Genomic DNA, 18764 nt, shown 5'->3' with positions numbered 1-18764 from the left:
AGTGCCTCTGTGTCTCTGTGTGCGCCTGCGCGGGAGCCGCAGCTCCCCGCTGCCCGCGCTCGCCGGGGGCGGGGCCTGCGGGGGGCGGGGGTTGTGGGGCGCCCGCTGAGGGGAGGGGGCCGGCTCCGAGGCCGCCGAGGAGTGCGCTGAGGCGCTGCTGCGGGTCGGCCGCGGCGCCGGCTGCGGAGCCCCGCGCTCCTCGGTCGCTGAGGTGTGGCGGGGGCCCGGAGGCCCCGAGGCGAGTGCGGTGGTGCCAGGCACGTCAGTGATGACGCAGGAACCGCGCCGGGACGGTGGTGTGATGAACACTGGGGGCTGCTGTGCAGCGGGACCGTCGGGGATCCAGCCACCTCGCCTGTTCCTGGGCTGTTCGGGTTCTAGCATTGTTTTTTTCTATTCCTGGCGATTTGGGGGGAGGGGAAACCCACAAATCTTTATTCCGTACAACATAGTGCCTATAATCTTGAAAGGGGTGGTGCAGGTGGGCCTTGGGCGTTGGGGTCTGGTACAGGAAGGTGCCATATGCCACAGGGCGGTAGGGTTTGAAAGGATGGGGGATATGAATTAGCATGATGGAATCACATTCTGTTTAGAAACTGGACTTGCACCAGGAGCCGCGTGGTCAGCTGATGAAATTGCTGAGCTATGTTACGAGCATTATAGGACCAGACTCCCTAAGCAGGGAAAACCAGATCCAAAAAGGGAATGGACTTCACTGGCAGCTGTTGTCAAAGTAGAGTCCGCAGCCCAAAGAGAGGTTCCTGCTAGACCAGGGAATCTGCAGGGTAAGAATGAGTTGTTTTGCTAGCTGAGCAGTGGTGGTGGAGCTTTCTTTGTTGCTTTTTTCTTTGCTTTCAAAGATACCTTTAAAAAAAAAACAAAGCAAAGTACCCCTTCTTGTCCCGTTTCTCTCTATCCCCAAATTCTTTATTCTTTGTAAGAGTTTTTACAGCTTCTGTCTGAAAAGACAGTACTGGAATGCTGTTCTTCCCAGACTGTAACTAAGAAGGTGAAAGGCCTGTATTTTGCTGTTCAGTAAGCGGCGAAAGTCTGGGCAGGACCTGAATACCTAAAGTAAATGCCTGCAAAAGTGTGTTCGGCTATTCATAAGAATCCCGGAAAGGTCTCACTTCACCCTTGTTTAACGGACTGTGTTAGTGCACTGTGTATTTGTGTTAGTGCCAATAAAGGAAAAGAAGATGATTGCGAACTTCCATGTTGTCATGCAGATTGTATCCTGTAGTTATTTCTTATGCATATGAGGAATCCTCTGCTAGTGTTCACACAAGTGAAGTGCTTGTTACCTAGCATATCAAGTCAGCGTTAGCACCCCTGCTTTGGGATCATAGGCTTTCCAGAGCACCGGTGGTTGTACCTGCTGTGTTGGTTCTACAGCTGGTAATTTCCTGTCTGGGATGTCTCACTGCTTGCCTCTCTGTACCTGGCCTCCTCCATGATGTTCTGTGTGCTGTCTTAATAGAATGACTGCATAAGAGCAATGCTTCTGGAAATAGCTTGTTCAATTAATGTTTTCATTTTCAGTAACAAAGGAGGTTGTTGCTATGGGAACTGGAACAAAATGTATTGGCCAAAACAAAATGAGAAAAACTGGTAAGTGTGGTGTAAAATCTAAGAACAGACTGGCTGTCCTTGCTTCCTTCTTTCTAATGTCGTATAATCAATGAAAAATGTCCAAGATGTTGAGCTCAGTCTTCTGGATTGAAGCCAAAAATGTAAGGTAGTCCTCACCCCTGGCAAGAAGACATGTTTAGGCAGCCAAAATGGCCGCCCTAAATATTTGTTGCAATTGCAATTTTTAAATTAGGTCATGTTAATGAAGTTATGGTAACAAACTTTTTATAATGAAAGCATGGGAAATTTACTATGGTTTAGATGTGATTCAAGTCTTGATATCATTTTGTGAAAATTCAAAATCCTGTCCTATTGTGGGAAGTAACAGTAAGTTGCAATGATAAAAACAAAAACAAAACATGATAGTGTTGAAAAAGGTTTTTTTTTTTAAAAAAAAAAAGGCAAAACTTTTTTTTTAAAAAAAAGGTTTTGTGCTTTACAGCAGAGTGGATATTAGAATTCAGTGTATCATCTAAATGTATAGTGGCAGTAAATCGGCTAGGAAGATAAGTGCGAGGAAATCATTTACTCATTTTAAAGAAAAATATGAAGATTCATGTAGCAGATATTTTCCTTTGTTTATAGGAAATGTGAGGTACTTCTGTAAATTGACCTGACAAATTTTTAGAAGCGCAGAAAGAGGATAGCATTAAATATTGCAGAAAATTGTCAGATTCCTAAATATCCTTAAGAGTTCCCCAGAAATATAAGCAGTTGATCTGCACGTCAAGGACATATAATTTCTCATTAGAGATGGCTACTGCTCCAAAAGATAGGAATGTAGAAAATCCATGTTTCATTTTAAAGGCCCTAAGAATGATCTGGAAATTAGCCTGCTGAGCTCTTTGGCACATTTTGTTTTCATTAAATCCTAGAAAAAGACCTAGAAAAAGAAACTGTAATGTCAGATTAATTAGGTCTTGTTTCTTGATGAACCCTTTAGTCTTTAATATGTCAGAAAAACAGAAAGTAAAATTATTCCTGCAACTTTTCTTGAGATTTTGATGATAATCCTCCTATGTTGCCCCAACAAAGTTGCATAACTGAGAAATAGGAAGGTAGAAGCACTAAGAAATAATTTACCCATCTTCAAGAAAAAACGGAGATTCATGTAGCAGATACTTTTCTACATAACTGAGAGGCAGATTATTGTTTTCTATCAAGAATTTTAGAGGCAGAAAAAATTGTTGAAGGGTTGATTTTATCATGGCAAAAAGTTCTGGAGTAGCTTCTCTGCTTAATCTGCTTTAGAAAGAGGATAATAGTCGTGTAGAATATATTGCAGATGCTGTTGCTAGTTAAAATTGATAAGAATTGAAAAAAGTAATTAAAAAATTAATGTTTGTAAAGACCTAGTAGCATGCACTACTGCCATGAGCAGAAAATTATAGGTATTAAATTAGCCATTTGGATTTGCAATGGTAAGCATAAGCATATGCAGCCAAAATACCTCTTTAGCAGGTAATGGGTGATTAAAAAAAAAATACTTCCAAAACTGTAGGGTGAATGAGTAAAAGGGTGCATTTATTTATATTAGTAGCATTATTTTCTCTATTCCGGTTGCTATTTTCATTCTTTCTCCTAGTAGAAAGGCTTATTGTTGAACTGGAAAGGACTTCATAGGAGAACTGTGGGAATGATTGTGGATGTAGAAAAAGTTTGTGAAAAGCCTTCGAGAGTTCTGCAATGTTGCCTGAGGAGCTGCTCAATCGTGATGTTTTATTCCTGAAATAATAGCTGATTTACAGCTCCTGTTCTTTCAGATACAGCAATAGGTGGACATTCCAGGAAGTTTAAAGATTCACTGTGTAAACCTGATAAATGCCAGAAATAGTTACAAAAAAATGTAATTTAAATCATAGGGCGTAGTGCAACAAGAAACTTTGACTGAAAGGTTAACACACACTTGAAAACTATTGGATGTTATGCATACGCTGAGAATATCATGATTTACTATTAAGAACAAACTGCAGGAAAGTTTTGAAGGAAGACAGCTTATTCAACTCAAAGGATTTCAGATAATAGAAGTTTTAAAATTTAATGTTTAAATGAGTCTCTGACTCGTGGCAGAGTGAAGGATTTATCCTTCATTGTTACAGGGTTTTGACCTCCTTTTGTTGTGACTGGAAATTTAAACGTCTTGGAATAACCTAATACCAATGTTAAACATTCAATTGTTAGCAAATCTACAGAACCATGTGGTCTGTCAAATTCTGTTTTGTTTGTTTGTCTCCTTTTCAATAATGACGCATACTGTTCTCATTTGTTCGTTGTATTAGGAGACATTCTGAATGACAGTCATGCTGAAACTGTAGCCAAGAGGAGCTTCCAGAGGTGAGACAGGAAGTTCTTGTGCTCTATTCCAGTGCCACTTGAGAGTTGTTTGTTGTGATGCACTTCTGACCTATGGGTGAAATAGACAGATTTTGCAGCTTCAGGGATGAGAATGTAACAGAGAAAGAGATAGTATTACATCTTTTTTTTTCCTTTTGTTAGCAGAAGTTTAACCTTTTTTTTTTTTTTTAAATGTCTGGATTGTGTTTAAGACCCTTGTATGAAAGCTTGTTTTTTACTCATTACTGCAGGGACTCTACAAAGAAGTAGGATGTGATTTCCTGTGAGGTCAATACTGGTCTTACGATTTGCTGCCAATTGTAGCCTTCTTGCTGTTTCCCATATACCAAATCTTATGTTTGCATAGGATAAACAGTTTCAAGGAACTTAGGTGGCAGAAGCAAGTTTTCATTTTCTGCTGTTTGATGCCGCTAGACCAGCTGTCAAATCAGATGACTGGCTGTGCTGGTTTAAAAAAGGAAAAAAGAGTGGGAGGAGTAGGCCTCAGATACACAACATGAGAAGGTAGTTAACTCTTCTGAACATAACCCTTTGAAGTCTGTTATTCAGGTTCTGGTGATGCATTTGTGTTTATGTTGAGAGCTGTCTGCAGAAGCATAACTGATTGCTTGGCTCCTCAAATACTTCATCAGGAGCAAATAAGCAGTAGTGGGAATCTAAGTTTTGTTATTTTCCCATGCATCAAAAGTGAAGTGAATGATTCTTGGAAACTTTCTGTTTAACAGGTATCTTCTCCATCAGATGTGCCTGGCAGTTTCCTATCAGCAATGCAGCATCTTTATTCCAGGAACTGAAACAGGGAAATGGAAACTCAAACCAAATATCATATTTGTTTTCTTCTCTAGTCATACCCCATGTGAGTATGTTGGAGTGAACTAATTTCATGGCTCCTGCTTGCAAGGGACAGAAAAGTTTATACCTCTCTTTGGTCTTTCTGGAGCGAGTGAGGAAGTAGCTCATGTCATTGGTATGTGCCCTAAGATGTACTTGACTGGTGCTCCACCAATACATTTGGCATTTTATCTCACTGAATGTAATCCGCGAGCAGTCATTAGACTGGATATACAGCTCATTATATAGTGGAATGCTTTGCTTTCTCTTTGAATAGTAATGATTACAATTTTCCTTTCCAGAAATGAGAATGTCTGAAGTCGTGTCATATTTCCTGGTTACTTTGTTTTAAATGTTGTCTTCCTGGGCTCAGCTTTCAGTGAAAAAGCATTGTCACTTTCTACAGTTCCTTTAAAAAAAAAAAAAAAGAGAAATACTGTCCTCCCAACCCAAAACTTATTATGGAATGGAATGAAACCTTTTATTCTGTCACAGAAAAGACTATTCGGTTGAGGGGAGCAGGAGGGGGGAGAGGTGGGAGAGTAAACAAAAACAGAAACAAACACAAAAAACACAAACCACCACCACATAGATGAGGGTCTATTGGTAAAAATGTAGGAACGTGACCTGTCAGTCTACCAGCTTTTCGGATGTTTTGATGTTAGCACACTCTTACCAGTGTGTTATTTCAACAGTTAGTCTGTTACCAGAGCAGAGAAGTCAAAGTACTCTCAAAATGTTCCCCCTCAGTATTTCACACAGTGAGTTAGCACAGTTGTACATACATTTTCATAATTTTGATGGCATTGCTGGAATAAGTTATAATGGTTTCCTTTGTTAATGCAACTTGAGAGTAGAATCTACATCTTCAAATTTAATAGCAAAAGTAATTTCCGGACTGCCTTTTCCTCAAATGCTTCTCAGGCTTTGTTTGCTTTGAACTTGTCCTTGGAATTCTGTTTTTGAGCTCATTTTAGTGATGTAGATTATAGTTTCATCCTTATTTGATAGGATTTTTTTCGTTATTATTTTGCAGTATTCCATAACATTTAGTTAGATCACACCTAATTTTCCTGTGAGTTTTCTGCATTGCTTGCAGTTTGTCAGATACCTTTGATACCTTTTGTTTTATAGTTTTTGTTTTAAATTTTCCAGTTTTGGTTATTTCTTCTTAGAATGTAAAAGCTTGAAATTTAACATACGCTGGCTCAAATTTCACCTAAGTCTGATTCATCATTGTAGAGGAGAACGTTTGAAGAGTGTCTTCCTGTGATTACATTTTCCGGAGTGCAGATCTGTAAAAGCTAGTAGTAACCATAATATTACTGGAGTGATGTTTCAATCACATGAGACATGTTGCTAATTTTGATGCTATTTCTTTTGTTCTAGGTGGAGATGCTTCTATTATTCCAATTAGTGAACCAGAGAACCAGCTTTCTAAGTCAGTGAATGGAGCTGATGCAGCTGGACAGTCAGCACAGTGTAGTAGTAACTGTGATCATTTGGGTCTCAAAGATAAAAGGAAATTGCAGAAAATGTCAAGTAATCATATAATCAAGAGAAGGAAAAATAACGATGGTGGTTGGTTTTCCATGATCATTGAGGACCTGCCTGTTCAGCAAGTATTTGTGAAACCAGAAGGCAACGCTAATCCAAAGAGTTGTGAGTGTTCTGCACAGATGCAAGCAGCTAATGAGACTGGCTTAAGCAGACTGAAGGCAGTAGATGTTTATAGAACTGGAGCAAAATGTGTACCTGGAGAGCTGGATGATGCCAGAGTACCTGGGATGGGGTATCACCGTGTAGGATTATTACGAGTGAAGCCAGGTCGTGGGGACAGAACATGCTCTATGTCCTGCAGTGATAAACTGGCTCGCTGGAATGTGTTGGGGTGTCAAGGAGCTCTCCTGATGCATTTCCTTCAATATCCAGTGTATTTGTCAGCAATTATAGTAGGGAAGTGTCCATATAGCCAAGAAGCTATGCGGAGAGCAGTTATTGAAAGGTAAGTTCTCTCTCTGGAAATCAGCTAGCTTGTATGGAAACTGAGTTGTGGAAGGCAATGGCATACAAATATCAGGACTTAGCACTAAAGTCATTTGCAGAAAGTGTGGATTTCTGCAAATTCACATTTTGAGAAAGGCCTGTGCAGTATGGAGAAAGATGACTACTGCTGATGCTGATCAGACTTGAAAACGTACCAAAGAATTTGCATTAGATTCAGGATCCACTTGGTTGTCCCCTCATGGAGCAGCGAGAGGCTGTTAACCACCTGAGCTTTTCTAGAAGCCTTCCAGCAGAAAATAAAACCTCAAAGGATGTGTGTTCAAGGTATTTTTCTGCAAAGTTGAACTTTCTCGAACCTCTTCGATATTTTTTTTCCTCAAATAGTGTCAAGCAGAGCTTTTAATTTATTTATTTGTCTTTACTCCATGAAACCATTCTGAATATCCTTAAGTTCTCTTTTATAGAAATGAGTTGCTCAGCAAAACCAGCTTTTATTTCTTGGAAATAACTGAATAATAGAGTTCCAAAAATGGCAAATGGCTGAACAAAACCTTCCTTAAATTAAATTAAGCTCTGAAGTATGTCCATCCTGAAGGTAATCTGCGTAAAAAGGTTCCAAATGAATACTAAGGTAGACCTTTTGCACATTTTCATAAATGAGTGAGTTAGGGTGAAATGGGTGAGTTAGGAAGGTACTGGATTTTTGTTGCTTTCCAGTGTTTCCCTCACTGATTTTAAAATAACGTACTTAAGATTTTTTTTTGTTAGTTTCTGTTTTCTCTGTTTTGTTATTTAGTCCTGGAAGCAGAACATCCTTATGTCTTTGCTATGTGACTGCTCACTGTGTAATTAATTTCATTTTTGTGAGTGTGCTGTTGTCTTCAAGACACCATGTATTTAAAGGTTATAAAAATACTGTCTGACTAGCTGCTTTTGCTTTCAGGTAAGTAACTCATGGTTGTCACATTACACATCTCTCTGCAGTTGGAGCATGTCATTCAGAAATAGCTTGCTGTTAATATTACATATGTACCCTTTATATATGCACTGCGACAGTATACTCTTACAAAGGGTAATGGTGGAAAGGATGTCTTTCTCGTTGTTCTTACAAAACCTTTTAGAACTTAGCCTTTGTTTACCTTATTAGTTCTTATTAATCTCTCACTGATTTCAGACCCTAATTTCAGAATTACTTTCAGCAATTATCAGGGTAAAGGATTTGTTATTTTAAACATTACTTGAAGGGAGCTGTAGTAAAAACTAGTAAAAACTTTTTTTTTTTTTTTTTCTGTTTAAAGTCTTACTGAGCTTGAATCCAAACTTCAGATTTTCTACGAGACTAATATCTGGGTTACTGCATATGCATGCAATTGCATCCCATGGAAACTTTCAAAATCATTGTATTGTCTGTCTGCTCTCAGTAGAGGTTAGTCAAAACTTCAGAACAATACTTCTCAGAGTTTTATGTGCTCTCAGGTGTGCTGTGCAACTCATGGAAACTGAATTCTGGACCTAACACAGAAATTGCAGTGATTGAGTCTATTTAGGTTTATAAAGATGATCAGTGTTTGGCAACCAGATAAGAAAGTCATGAATTCAGGTTAACACTTGGTTGCATTAGCAGTAGTTGTCAGTTTGCCCAGCCTCATCAGTTTTAGGTTGCAAAGTCAGGCACTTTTTCAGACTATTACATCTGACAATGCAAACCTCAGTTTTAATTCATTCTTGCTTTATATAAATACCGTGAATAAACAGATTCTGTTTTTTCCTCCCTGTATGATCCTAATATCATTCAGAATGTAACAATAATTGAAGGTAACAAAACTGAGATTATACATGAAACTTTAGGTGTATTTTGTATCTTGCTGGTCTTTAGTTATGAACCCTTAGGTTCATAAAAACGTTAATGTAGTACGGTTGACTGTGTAAATACATTCTAATTATTATTTTTCATTATGATTGCAGAATTATATTGCAGTTTTTATTCTGTCTATCTTCTATGGAGTTGTAGTAGTTTTTAATTAGACCTGTTTTAAAATCAGTTTGTTGTTGTTTCTCTAGGAAGGACAAGGTCTTACTAAACTCTGTGGCTTTGTGGTTTTTTTTGTTTGTTTGTTTTACAGCCTAAACAAATACTGTTTAGAAGGGGAAAATGTCCCCATATCTCCTTGCATCTCTTACAATTCACATTCAGTTCACTTTTAAAATGTAACATGCTTTTGATTATGAAGGGAAATTGCACAGAATCTGCTCGTCCTGGAAGATGAGACTTTAAATCACTTGCATTTTTCCATGTTTACTGTAGGTGTCAGCATGTCTCATCTTTACCAGATGGTTTTCTCACTCAGGAGGTTAAACTGCTGCAGTCAGAGCTTCGATTTGAACATAGCCGTCAGGCAATCCAGGAAGTTCAAACTAACAGCAAAACAAAACTTGTTCCCTGTAGCGCGGGTGAGTTAATTTGGACTAGTTTTGTAACTGTGTGCAGAAATCAAAATATAAATTATGTGGCTTTGATGTTTCCTAAAACGTAACATCATTCATTGCCAGTGCTAGAGGCAAAGTATGACGTACATCAAGGTACTAATTTCAGAACAGAACTTAATAGTATTTGCAGTCTGCCCCTATTTTCCTGTAAGCACTTTTCAGACTGAATAAACACTCGGTCAACGCCATTAGGAATTTATAATCTAAACAAAGGTAGAAAATAAACAGCCAAGACAAAAGTTCTGAGGGCAAGAAGAATCAAAAGAATTCTTGTTTAAGTTAGTTTTGTGTTCTCCTTGGTAACGAACAGAAGATTTGCCACGCTGAGTTATGGCTATAATCGCCCCAGAAATCTTTGAATATGGAAGAAATACAGAGTAGTATAGTATAAAGGTTTAATTGATAAGAAGTTTTTGGACATCACATTTTCTGTCATGATGATGAATGAATTTGCAAGTCACATAATTTAGCAATGTGGCAATTTAGCAATGTGCTCTCTTTTGGGGGGGGAAGAAGTGCTACTGTATGCGTATGGGTAAGCATTTTCTCAGAACTTGGGCGTGGTTACCTTCTGCTGTTGTATATTTTTCTGGCTTATTTGGAAGTTATTCTCTTAGAATAGACCTGCTGATAAAATAGAAACAAATGTCTCTTTAATGAAATTCACAGATGTATTAAATTGTGTACAATTTACAGGTGCCAGTAGGGAAAAGATTCTGATACTGTGAGATAGGAAGCAAAATATATTGTTGAAAATGCTGTGAATTCACTTAACAAAAAACGTCTGAAGCAAACTGTGACTAAATATACTAAATAAAAGTTACTTCTACTTTTTATTTACTCTTTACTTTTGTACAGTTACTCAAGTCCATCTGTTAGAAGATGGTAAATGATACTTTATGAAACAGTTTTGTATATATTAATTATGTTAGATGGAGTTTTTCATGAGCAGAGGAAAATCAGAATTATGTCTAAATTTGTTGCAACTCTTTCACCTGCTTGGAAGAGAGAAATGAGAATTAAGGGAGCAGAAATTATCTCAAGACAGTAGAACTTAATAATACTGTTGTTAGGCTATGGAGGCGCAGACTGGGCATGTCAATCACTTTTGTTTCTGGTGATGAGCCTCTTCAGATGCCTTGCTAGTTATTTATAAATTTGTAAGATATGGTGCGCTGAGTTACAGCATCAAGAAGTATACGGTCTAATATTGTAATTACATATCAGGATGGGGGTAAAAGATAAGGTTGTTAGCATTTAACAACTCTTCCAACAAAGTATTTGTATTTGACTGTTGGCTAGTAACGTTTTTCAGGTAATGTCTACAAATATTTGTGTGTCAGTTATGAAACATACAGAGAACTATTTAGAGGATGCACAATATCATAATAAGGAAAACAAAGGTTGACTGGTACCAGTAGTATGGGGGGGTGTGTTTTACAACCTGATACAAAATTATGCCATCTGACTTGGAAATTTATTCATGCTTTGTCTAGACTGGATACACCAAGGAGAGAATCCCTCTAAGAAATGAGAAAGTTATGGAGCTGTAGGCTAAATGTTTAAAGAGGCATGGGTTCTCAAAAGAGCTGGTTAAGATGAAGTGTGTGTGTATTTTTTCTTACTATTTTTAGCTGAGTTTCTGTTCTTTTAATAATCCTTTCTTTCTCAGCTATCAGTTGGAGTGCAGTTCCTGAACAACCTCTGGATGTCACCTCAGATGGTTTCCGGCAGGGAACAACAAAGAAAGGGATTGGGAGCCATCAGAGCAGGTGTGAGAGTATTGTGATACATGGATGCACATATCTTAGGTTTTAGCATACATGCCTGTCTCTTAGGTCACTGTGGTGTGTGATGGCATTGTCAGAGCAGAAATTCTTTGAGTGGGGAAAGGTGGTGTGGATAAAGGAATAGTCATTGTGTAAGGGAGAGAAGGTGAGAGAAGCTGAATGAGGGCTAACAAGTTTATTCTGTTTCTTGCTTGTCACTGTTTATAAAGGAGAACATTCTCAATAATAGTAGTGGGGGACTATGATCAATATTCCCTAAAAGACAGCTTATTTGTTGGCAAAGTTGGAAAAATTTTTACCTTGTACCTTTTGGACTGGAGACTGAAGGAAATGAATGTGTTGCATGACCTTTTTTACAGATTTCTTTTTCTGTAACAGGCAGCTCTTTGTTAACAGCTTTTGTGGTAAAAGGTCCATATAAGGAATTTGTAGCCTTAACGTAGGGGGTTTGTTCAATACTAAACAAGACTTGTATTTCTGTTCCCTTTTTTTCCCCCCTTCAAGGAGCCTTTAGGTGATTGGGAATGGGGGGGGAGGAGGGTTGTTTGGTTTTCCTCTGTGAAATGTATTAGATAACACTAAATCTCATGGAAGATAAAGTTGACTGACTAAAAGCAATTTGTAAGTAGTCTTCCGGTATGTGCTTTTGCCTATGCTTAATTAACTAAAACACTAAAAACTACAATATGAACTTTTGACAGATTAATGTGAAAATGAAATTTTAGAGTATCTTTGCATGCCAGTTTTGGGGTTCTTAACCTAAAGCAAAATAGAAAGCGCTTTTTCTTTTAATAATTCTGGAGAGTTAGCTTGTATGTGTTGGAAGACTGAATTAGTCATCATAAAGATAATCATGTAATAAGAATTTAATTCCATAGAAAAACTAGTTTGTTTTGAAAGCCCCATCCATGTTTCATGAAGAGCTGATATGGTTGTCTGACTTGGGAGAAGAGAAGGGCTTAAAGCTGACAGAGATGCCTGTGGTATCTTTAAGACCTTTCAAACTTTCACTTTACTTTTTGATGAATCTCTTTGTATTTAACTGCCCTCCATCTGTTGCTGAATGTATCCTTCTCACTGTTGCGAAAAGGGCAGCACTGTTGCAGATATTTCTTCTGGTTCTTTTTTTTTTTTTTCTGAATAATACAAATTTTCCAGTTTGAACAAGCTCTTGAAGTCCTTCTGTACTTGTGTGATCACTTCTGGGACTAGTCCCTCTGGTTCAGCCTGTGCTATAATTGTGAGCAAATTGATGGTCCAGTCTCATACAGATAATGTGGGGATATTAAAATGTTCCCTCTGCAAACTGATGGGGCTGGCTGGGACAATAGGGGCAATACAGCTCTTTGTCAACATAACATTTAAAATTAAGGTTTTAAAAAAGAAAAGCAGTGGGCAGCTCAGGTGGGGTATGAAAAGTTAAATGGTGGAGCAAAAATGTTCAGCTGGAATGTATTGCTGTAAGCATTAAAAGGAAGTGCATTTCTGATTTATTTTTTCCATCAGATCCAAGATCTGTAAAGTGGAACTCTTCCATGCATTCCAAAAGCTGGTGACGAGTATTTCACAAGAGAATCTACCAGACTCTCTCCGGTAAAGAAATTTTTGTAGTATCTGTGTGAGTGAAAAGTTATCTTCATGAAATTTAAGAATAATGTGTTGATACTAGACCTTTCCAATGAGTCTCACTTGAGATAACTCCATTGTTAAAATTTGATACCTAAAGAATACAGCATATCCTTGATGGGTTAGGAAGAGTCTTTTTGGTTTTGGTCTTTTGCCTCATTGGAGAAATAGCTCATTAATGAGAAACAGAAGAAATTGGAGGTGTTCTGTTTGTTTGGAGTTAAGGCTTTTGGTGTGAAGAATTGCTGCTTTTGGAAAGAGTAAATTCTTTTCCTGATCACAGAGACATTTCCTGCTCTTGCAATAGATGTCTTGTGGACCCCTTTTAAGTCTGTTCAACTTTCTGTCTTGTCAGAAAACTACTCTGTTTTTTTTAAGAAAAGTCGAGGCTAAAATCTTCTTTCAGCTAAGTGTATGATGGAGTAAGAGCTAGCAAGGTGAGACTGTGCAGGGCTGTTTCTGCAACGTGTGCATTGTGTAGATGGAGACTTTCTGGAAAGAACAGAAAGAAGCTTTTGTCTGAGGAAGCCATTTATGGGGATTTCATTTACACCACTGGAAACAAGTTTGGATTTTCAGGCTGGAGATTGTGTATGAGACTGGATGATTATCACATTACATATTTGGTGATATTTCACCTTGCCATGCCTGATGATTAGGAGTTATAGCTTCATATATAGAGAAACATACATCTTACTTTGGCTTAGAGATTATTCTGAGTGATGCAGAAGGTGCCAAATCTGTTGCTTTGGAAGGTTTATTTTATTTTAGTCTTATTTCCAGGTATGATTTTTCCACCTCTAAGATGAAATCATAGTAGATGTTGAGCTAATTTAACTGCTTGTAGCTACTGATGGGCATGTTCCTGCAGTGCTCTCTGTTGTTACCTGATGTACATTCCTGTTCCCTCCCTGGTATTAGTAGCACTTTTCCCACCTCATAATGAGCCAGTTCGAGTAGCTAGTGTGGCAGAAAACATTTTCCTTGTCTTCTGTATATCTATTGGACTGATTAGCTGAATTGGCTCATGGAAAGCTAAAGCAAATAATAAAAAACGATACATAAAAGGAAAAAAGTAGAAGGCAGATATGTCTGGAAGCAGGGGAGATGGGCCATCTCTGCGTTTCGGTGGCACCGATACATTAGGTAAGATAAACTTGGCCAAAGTACACCCTGAGTGTACTTTGTTCTAATTATTAGATCTTGCTTGGTTTTCAGTTTTGTGAATGAAAGACTGCAGTTATCTTCTGTGTCCGTAAGTGTCTTTATTTAAAAGCTCTGATGTCAGTGTGAACCATGTTATTGTTGAAATGGTTTCAACTGATCATAGAATGGCTTGGTTTGGAAGGAACCTTAATGATCATCTAGTTCCAACCCCCCTGCCATGGGCAGGGATGCCACCCACTAGATCAGGTTGCCCAGGGCCTCATCCAGCCTGGTCTTGAACATTTCTAGGGATGGGGCATCCACTACTTCTCTGGTCAACCTGTTCCAGTGGCCTCATCACCCTCTGAAGAATTTCCTCCTAACATCTAATCTAAATCTCCCCTCTTTTAGCTTAAAACCATTTCCCCTTGTCCTGTCATTGTCTGCCTGGGCAAAAAGTTGCTCTCCATCTTTTTTTATAAGCCCCCTTTAAGTATTGAAAAGCTGCAACGAGGTCACCCCAAAGCCTTCTCTTCAGGGCAAACAACCCCAGCTCTCTCAGCCTTTCTTCATGGGAGAGGCACTCCAGCCCTCTGATCAATTCTGTGGCCCTCCTCTGGACCTGTTCTAACAGATAAACAACCTTCTTGTGCTGGGGCTGCAAACCTGCATGCAGGACCCCAAGTGGGGCCTCACAGGGGCAGAACAGAGGAGCACAATCACCTCCGTCAACCTGCTGGCCACTACTCTGTTGATGCAGCCCAGGATGCAGTTGGCCTTCTGGGCTGCAAGTGCGCACAGCTGGCTCATGTTAAGCTTTAGGTCCACCAAAACCCCCAAGTCCTTCTCTGCAAGGCTGCTCTTAATGAGTTCTCCACCCAGTCTCATGTCTGGGATTGATCTGGTGCAGCACCTTGTACTTAGACTGCATGGAGAGATGCACTTTCTTCTTAATTCAGTTTTAAATATAAAATTATCAACTCTTTTGAGAGGGAATGGGTTCTCACTTGTTTAGTCACTGTAATTTTCTCAGAATAGAGCATGAACAAATTCATTGTTGAGTAGTTGACTCATTGTGCTGATCGTGTGCTGCTTATGTAAAGTCACCTTACCTTAGGCCTTTTCTAGACTTCAGTGGCTTTGTAATTTCCTTTGACTTTTTTGTCCTCTACCATTTTTCTCTCTGGGCTTCTCCTGACCAAGTCCAGCTGACTTGCAGATGTGGCATCGTTTTTAGGCTGCACAAACTCAGTTTATACAGCAGAGATGCTAGCTCACCAGTCAGCCTGTTCAGTTGTTTTCCTTTTGAAGTCTTCCCTTTTTCCTACTCTTCAATTAAAAATCAAAATGAAAAGTTGCTTTGCTGCTTCCTTCTTCTTCCCTTACCCTTTCTGCACAATATTCTGATGTTTTCTTCCTTTTTATTCCTTGTAGTCTGAATTCAAGTAGACTTCAGATAAACAATTTGAAAGCGTGGAATTTCTTCCTCTGAACTCCTGTGTATTCAACTCTTACCAGTTTTGGTTTTTTCCTCCTACGCAAAGGTAGCTTATCTCCTCTCATAGATGGTTGGCTCCTGTGCTATGCTGTCACACCATTTATTTTTCTCGCTTTGCCCCTACATTCCTTCCCTGCCTTTTCTGGTCCACTTTTTGATCTCTTGGCTCCCATCTGTTCTGCTCACCCAAGGGAATCTCATTCTGTAGTCCTGTGCAATTTGCTAGCTAGCTTGTCTTGTTAGTTTTGGGGTGTATTAGGACAAGAATCTTTCTTTATTTAGCCCTTTTCTCACCTCCTGTTGTCCACTGTTATGCTTCACATGTTAGCTGTACTACATCACCACAATTTTCTTAGCTTGCTTTTTAAGAGGAGCCAGCAAACTTCTACTTTGAGTATGCTCTCAACCTGTTCCAACTGAACAGTGCCTGCACTGATTCTGAAGAGATGTCAAGAATGAAGGAGAAAGGAAGGGACAGAAAGCAGGAGAAGCATGTTTACATACAGGAAAGAAGAAAATAAAAGAACATCACTACATTAGTTTCATGTAAAGCTTTAACTGTCCCAGTATCCTAATCTGAATTATGTGAAAACCTCTGTAGTTATGTTTTTTTTTTTTTTTTTTTTTTTTTTTTTTTTTAGAATACTTGGTGGTAGTATGGCAAAGAATTTTTTGTGGATTGTTGTTTTTTATTCTGCTGGCAGAATCTTTTTCTTCATACCTCGTTCATCACCTGGGAAACTGAAAGCCTTTTTTAGTGGCATCCACTCTACAGAGTCAGCAGGCACTGCAGTTTGTGCAAGGTGTGGCTAGTTGCACAACCCCTTTTGTGAATCTAAGTGGTGCTTTGCAACAAAAACCTAGCCTGAGTTTCTTGCTGGGCTTGTTAAATGGGTGGCTGATCATCTTTTCTCTTAACTGTGATGGGTCCTGACTACATTTAATATTGTGTTTTCTTTCTCCTTCCCTTTCAGTCTGCATTATGTATGGGTGATTCCGGTTCTGGAGAAGCCTCACTGGGGAGGGCGGGTAGGCTGTTGTACAGAAGAGTATGTGTGCTAAGGGTACAAGGACTTTTAGATGGCTAAAATTAAAATACCTAAAGAACAGAACATTCTCTTGGTTTCATGTTTAAGATGCTATGAGAATCAGGCAAAGTATGGTTTCCTGGCACTCTAGCATTAGGGGTTCACCACTTATTTTTATATATTGAACACATATGAGCTTTTATCCTCTTAGATGTGATTCATTATTTTTTTCCGTAAGAGTAATGTTTTGGTCAATGCCTGACAGTGTGCAGCAGTGTATTGTTTTTCTTAGTAAGCTGCCCTGCTTGTGAAAAGAATCACTTCAGCTCAGTTATGCACGTGGCTGAATGTATGAGCCTTTTTAAGCATAGTGGTGCTGGTGTGATGCTTTTTCCAAGTGTGTGACACTATTGGCTCACCTCTCATGTCTCTGGCATGCGTTGGAACCACTCTGCTTCTCTCCTATAGTGTAGTCTAGCAGTAAGATTGGAATAGTAAAGGGAAACATAAAAGGAATGTAGACAGTCAGACCTGGATAGGCTGGAGATCATATTATTTACAGGACTGCCTGGGTCAGCAGACAAGTGTTCATTTCTGCCCCCTCCCCTCCCCCCCCAATTCCTCCCTCCAAAAAAGTCACAGGTTCTTCATTTCAAAGTCTTGCAGTCTTAACGCCCCAAACATAGTAGAGATACAGACAAATCATGTGGCTCTTCTGGCAGATGTAATGTACTTTGAATTTGAAAGCATTTTTTCCACATGTATATATATTGAAAATTTCTCATAAGCCCAAGGCAGAAGTTGAGCATGAATTAAAAAAATCTGTTTCGTTTGGGCTGCTCTTTGATGAAACTGTTTAAAATGCAGCTTTCTGTTACATCTGCTGTTAAATCCTGTAGCAATGTTGCCTGCCTGGAGAATGGGATCTCAGGAGTTTGCAGTTGTATGTGGTTTTGTAACTGCTAAACTGAATTGAAAATACTGAGCTGCTTCTCACTGCACATCCTGCTTTCATGCTAGCTATGTTTTCCCTTACTGTCTACTGTAACAGTTTCATAACAGAACTCTGTTGAAATAATCTAAGTTGGGAAAATTCCTTAAGTATTTTAGTTAAACTGGATCAGACTGCTGGATATGCATTTAAAAGCCATTGATTTGCCAGCAAATTCAGGAAAAAAAAAAGCAACATTTAGCGAGGATGAAATGATGAACAGCTAGGCATCAGTCTTTCTCTTGGCTCTGTGGCTGATGGAAGAATCTATGTATATGTGTATAGCACCATCATTCCTAGCAAATCCAAGGAAAACAGGTGTTTCACCTTTTTACAAGATTGAGTCAGTCCAAAAATCTGTGTTCTGTAGGTCTCTTTCTGATTTACAACCATCCTAGATGTAACCAAATAAGTACAAGTAGCTGTGTTTTGAAGATGTAAACAGCATCTGATATTAGCTGTTCTATGGTGAAGAACAAATATAAGTCATTAGATGCATTTACAGTGAAGAAGGGTCAATGTCAAAATCTTAAATGTGTCAGAAGTACTTTAAGTATGGAAAGTATGGGAGCATAAAAGTTTCTTCCCAAAGACTGAATTGGTCATCACGTTTGAGTATAAGCATACACTTTGCTCCTTCAAGAATGGTCTTGAGGTGGAGGGGAGGTGCAGGTGGCTTGTACCATATCTCTGAGGACCCTGCTGGAGTACCTGGGAGAGGAACAGCTAGCCTACACAAGAGATTTGAGGGAGCTGGTTAAGGTCCACCGTCCAACTTGGATGTGTGCTGTTTCCTGAACACTGCTTACGCAGATAATTGGTGGTCTTTTACCTCTTTAGTGATGCTCCTAAAGCATGATCTACCATTGGTACTGGGATTCTGTGTCTGTTCCATTGAGTTGCAGTGGGCCCTTCCACAGAACTTTCAAAAACAGCTCAGTGGTTAGTTTTACAGAGTTTGAATAATGTGAAAGAGGTAAAGAAAGTAAAATGGATTGGCTACGACAAATGAAGAGTGCAGGCAGGTTTGTAAGAGTATGTAAAAGAAAAGTTGTGGATGCCCCACCCCTGCAACTGTTCAAGGCTGGGTTGGATGGTGCTTTGGGCAACCTGGTCTAGTGGGTCCATGGCAGGGGAGTTGAAACTGTATGATCTTTAAGATCCCTTCCAACCCAAATGATTCTGAGATTCAATAAGTCTCCCATGTTCAGCAGTTGAGTAGGCAGGTTCTTTGCTCTTGCACTTTCTGAACCTTGGGTCTTCTGTATAGTTGCTATCTCGTGGTTTGCTGTGCATGTCAGCGTTCTAGAAATACATTTATAATAGAATGCTGAATGGCTGAATTATAGCTTCTTAGGGTCTGCTATTCTGCT

At 39.1% G+C, this 18764-nt stretch overlaps 1 protein-coding gene across 6 annotated transcripts in view; it reads left to right on the top strand.

The window, feature by feature from the left end:
- The first annotated feature begins 94 nt into the window (after positions 1–94).
- The window catches only part of ADAT1 (adenosine deaminase tRNA specific 1), a 26517-nt gene continuing 7847 nt past the window's right edge, over positions 95–18764 (top strand). For 2 of the 6 annotated variants that reach the window (XR_007158931.2, XM_013197712.3), the window contains exons 1-9: positions 95–374; positions 594–785; positions 1543–1611; positions 3912–3966; positions 4713–4843; positions 6208–6823; positions 9131–9276; positions 10985–11084; positions 12609–12695. Coding sequence is in view for 5 of the 6 variants with exons in the window: in XM_013197712.3 (XP_013053166.3) it covers positions 269–374; positions 594–785; positions 1543–1611; positions 3912–3966; positions 4713–4843; positions 6208–6823; positions 9131–9276; positions 10985–11084; positions 12609–12695 (1502 nt within the window). In the remaining variant the exon portion in view is untranslated. Of the gene's footprint in view, positions 375–593; positions 786–1542; positions 1612–3911; positions 3967–4712; positions 4844–6207; positions 6824–8123; positions 8252–9130; positions 9277–10984; positions 11085–12608; positions 12696–18764 lie in introns of all 6 variants that reach the window. The other 4 variants (XM_013197713.3, XM_013197718.3, XM_013197719.3 and 1 more) reach the window with 4 other exon arrangements.

The sequence above is a fragment of the Anser cygnoides genome, chromosome 12 (assembly GCF_040182565.1).
Source record: "Anser cygnoides isolate HZ-2024a breed goose chromosome 12, Taihu_goose_T2T_genome, whole genome shotgun sequence".
Lineage (NCBI taxonomy): Eukaryota > Metazoa > Chordata > Aves > Anseriformes > Anatidae > Anser > Anser cygnoides.
The sequence above is the reverse complement of the archived record's forward strand: the minus strand, read 5'-3'. Positions and strand labels throughout refer to the sequence as shown.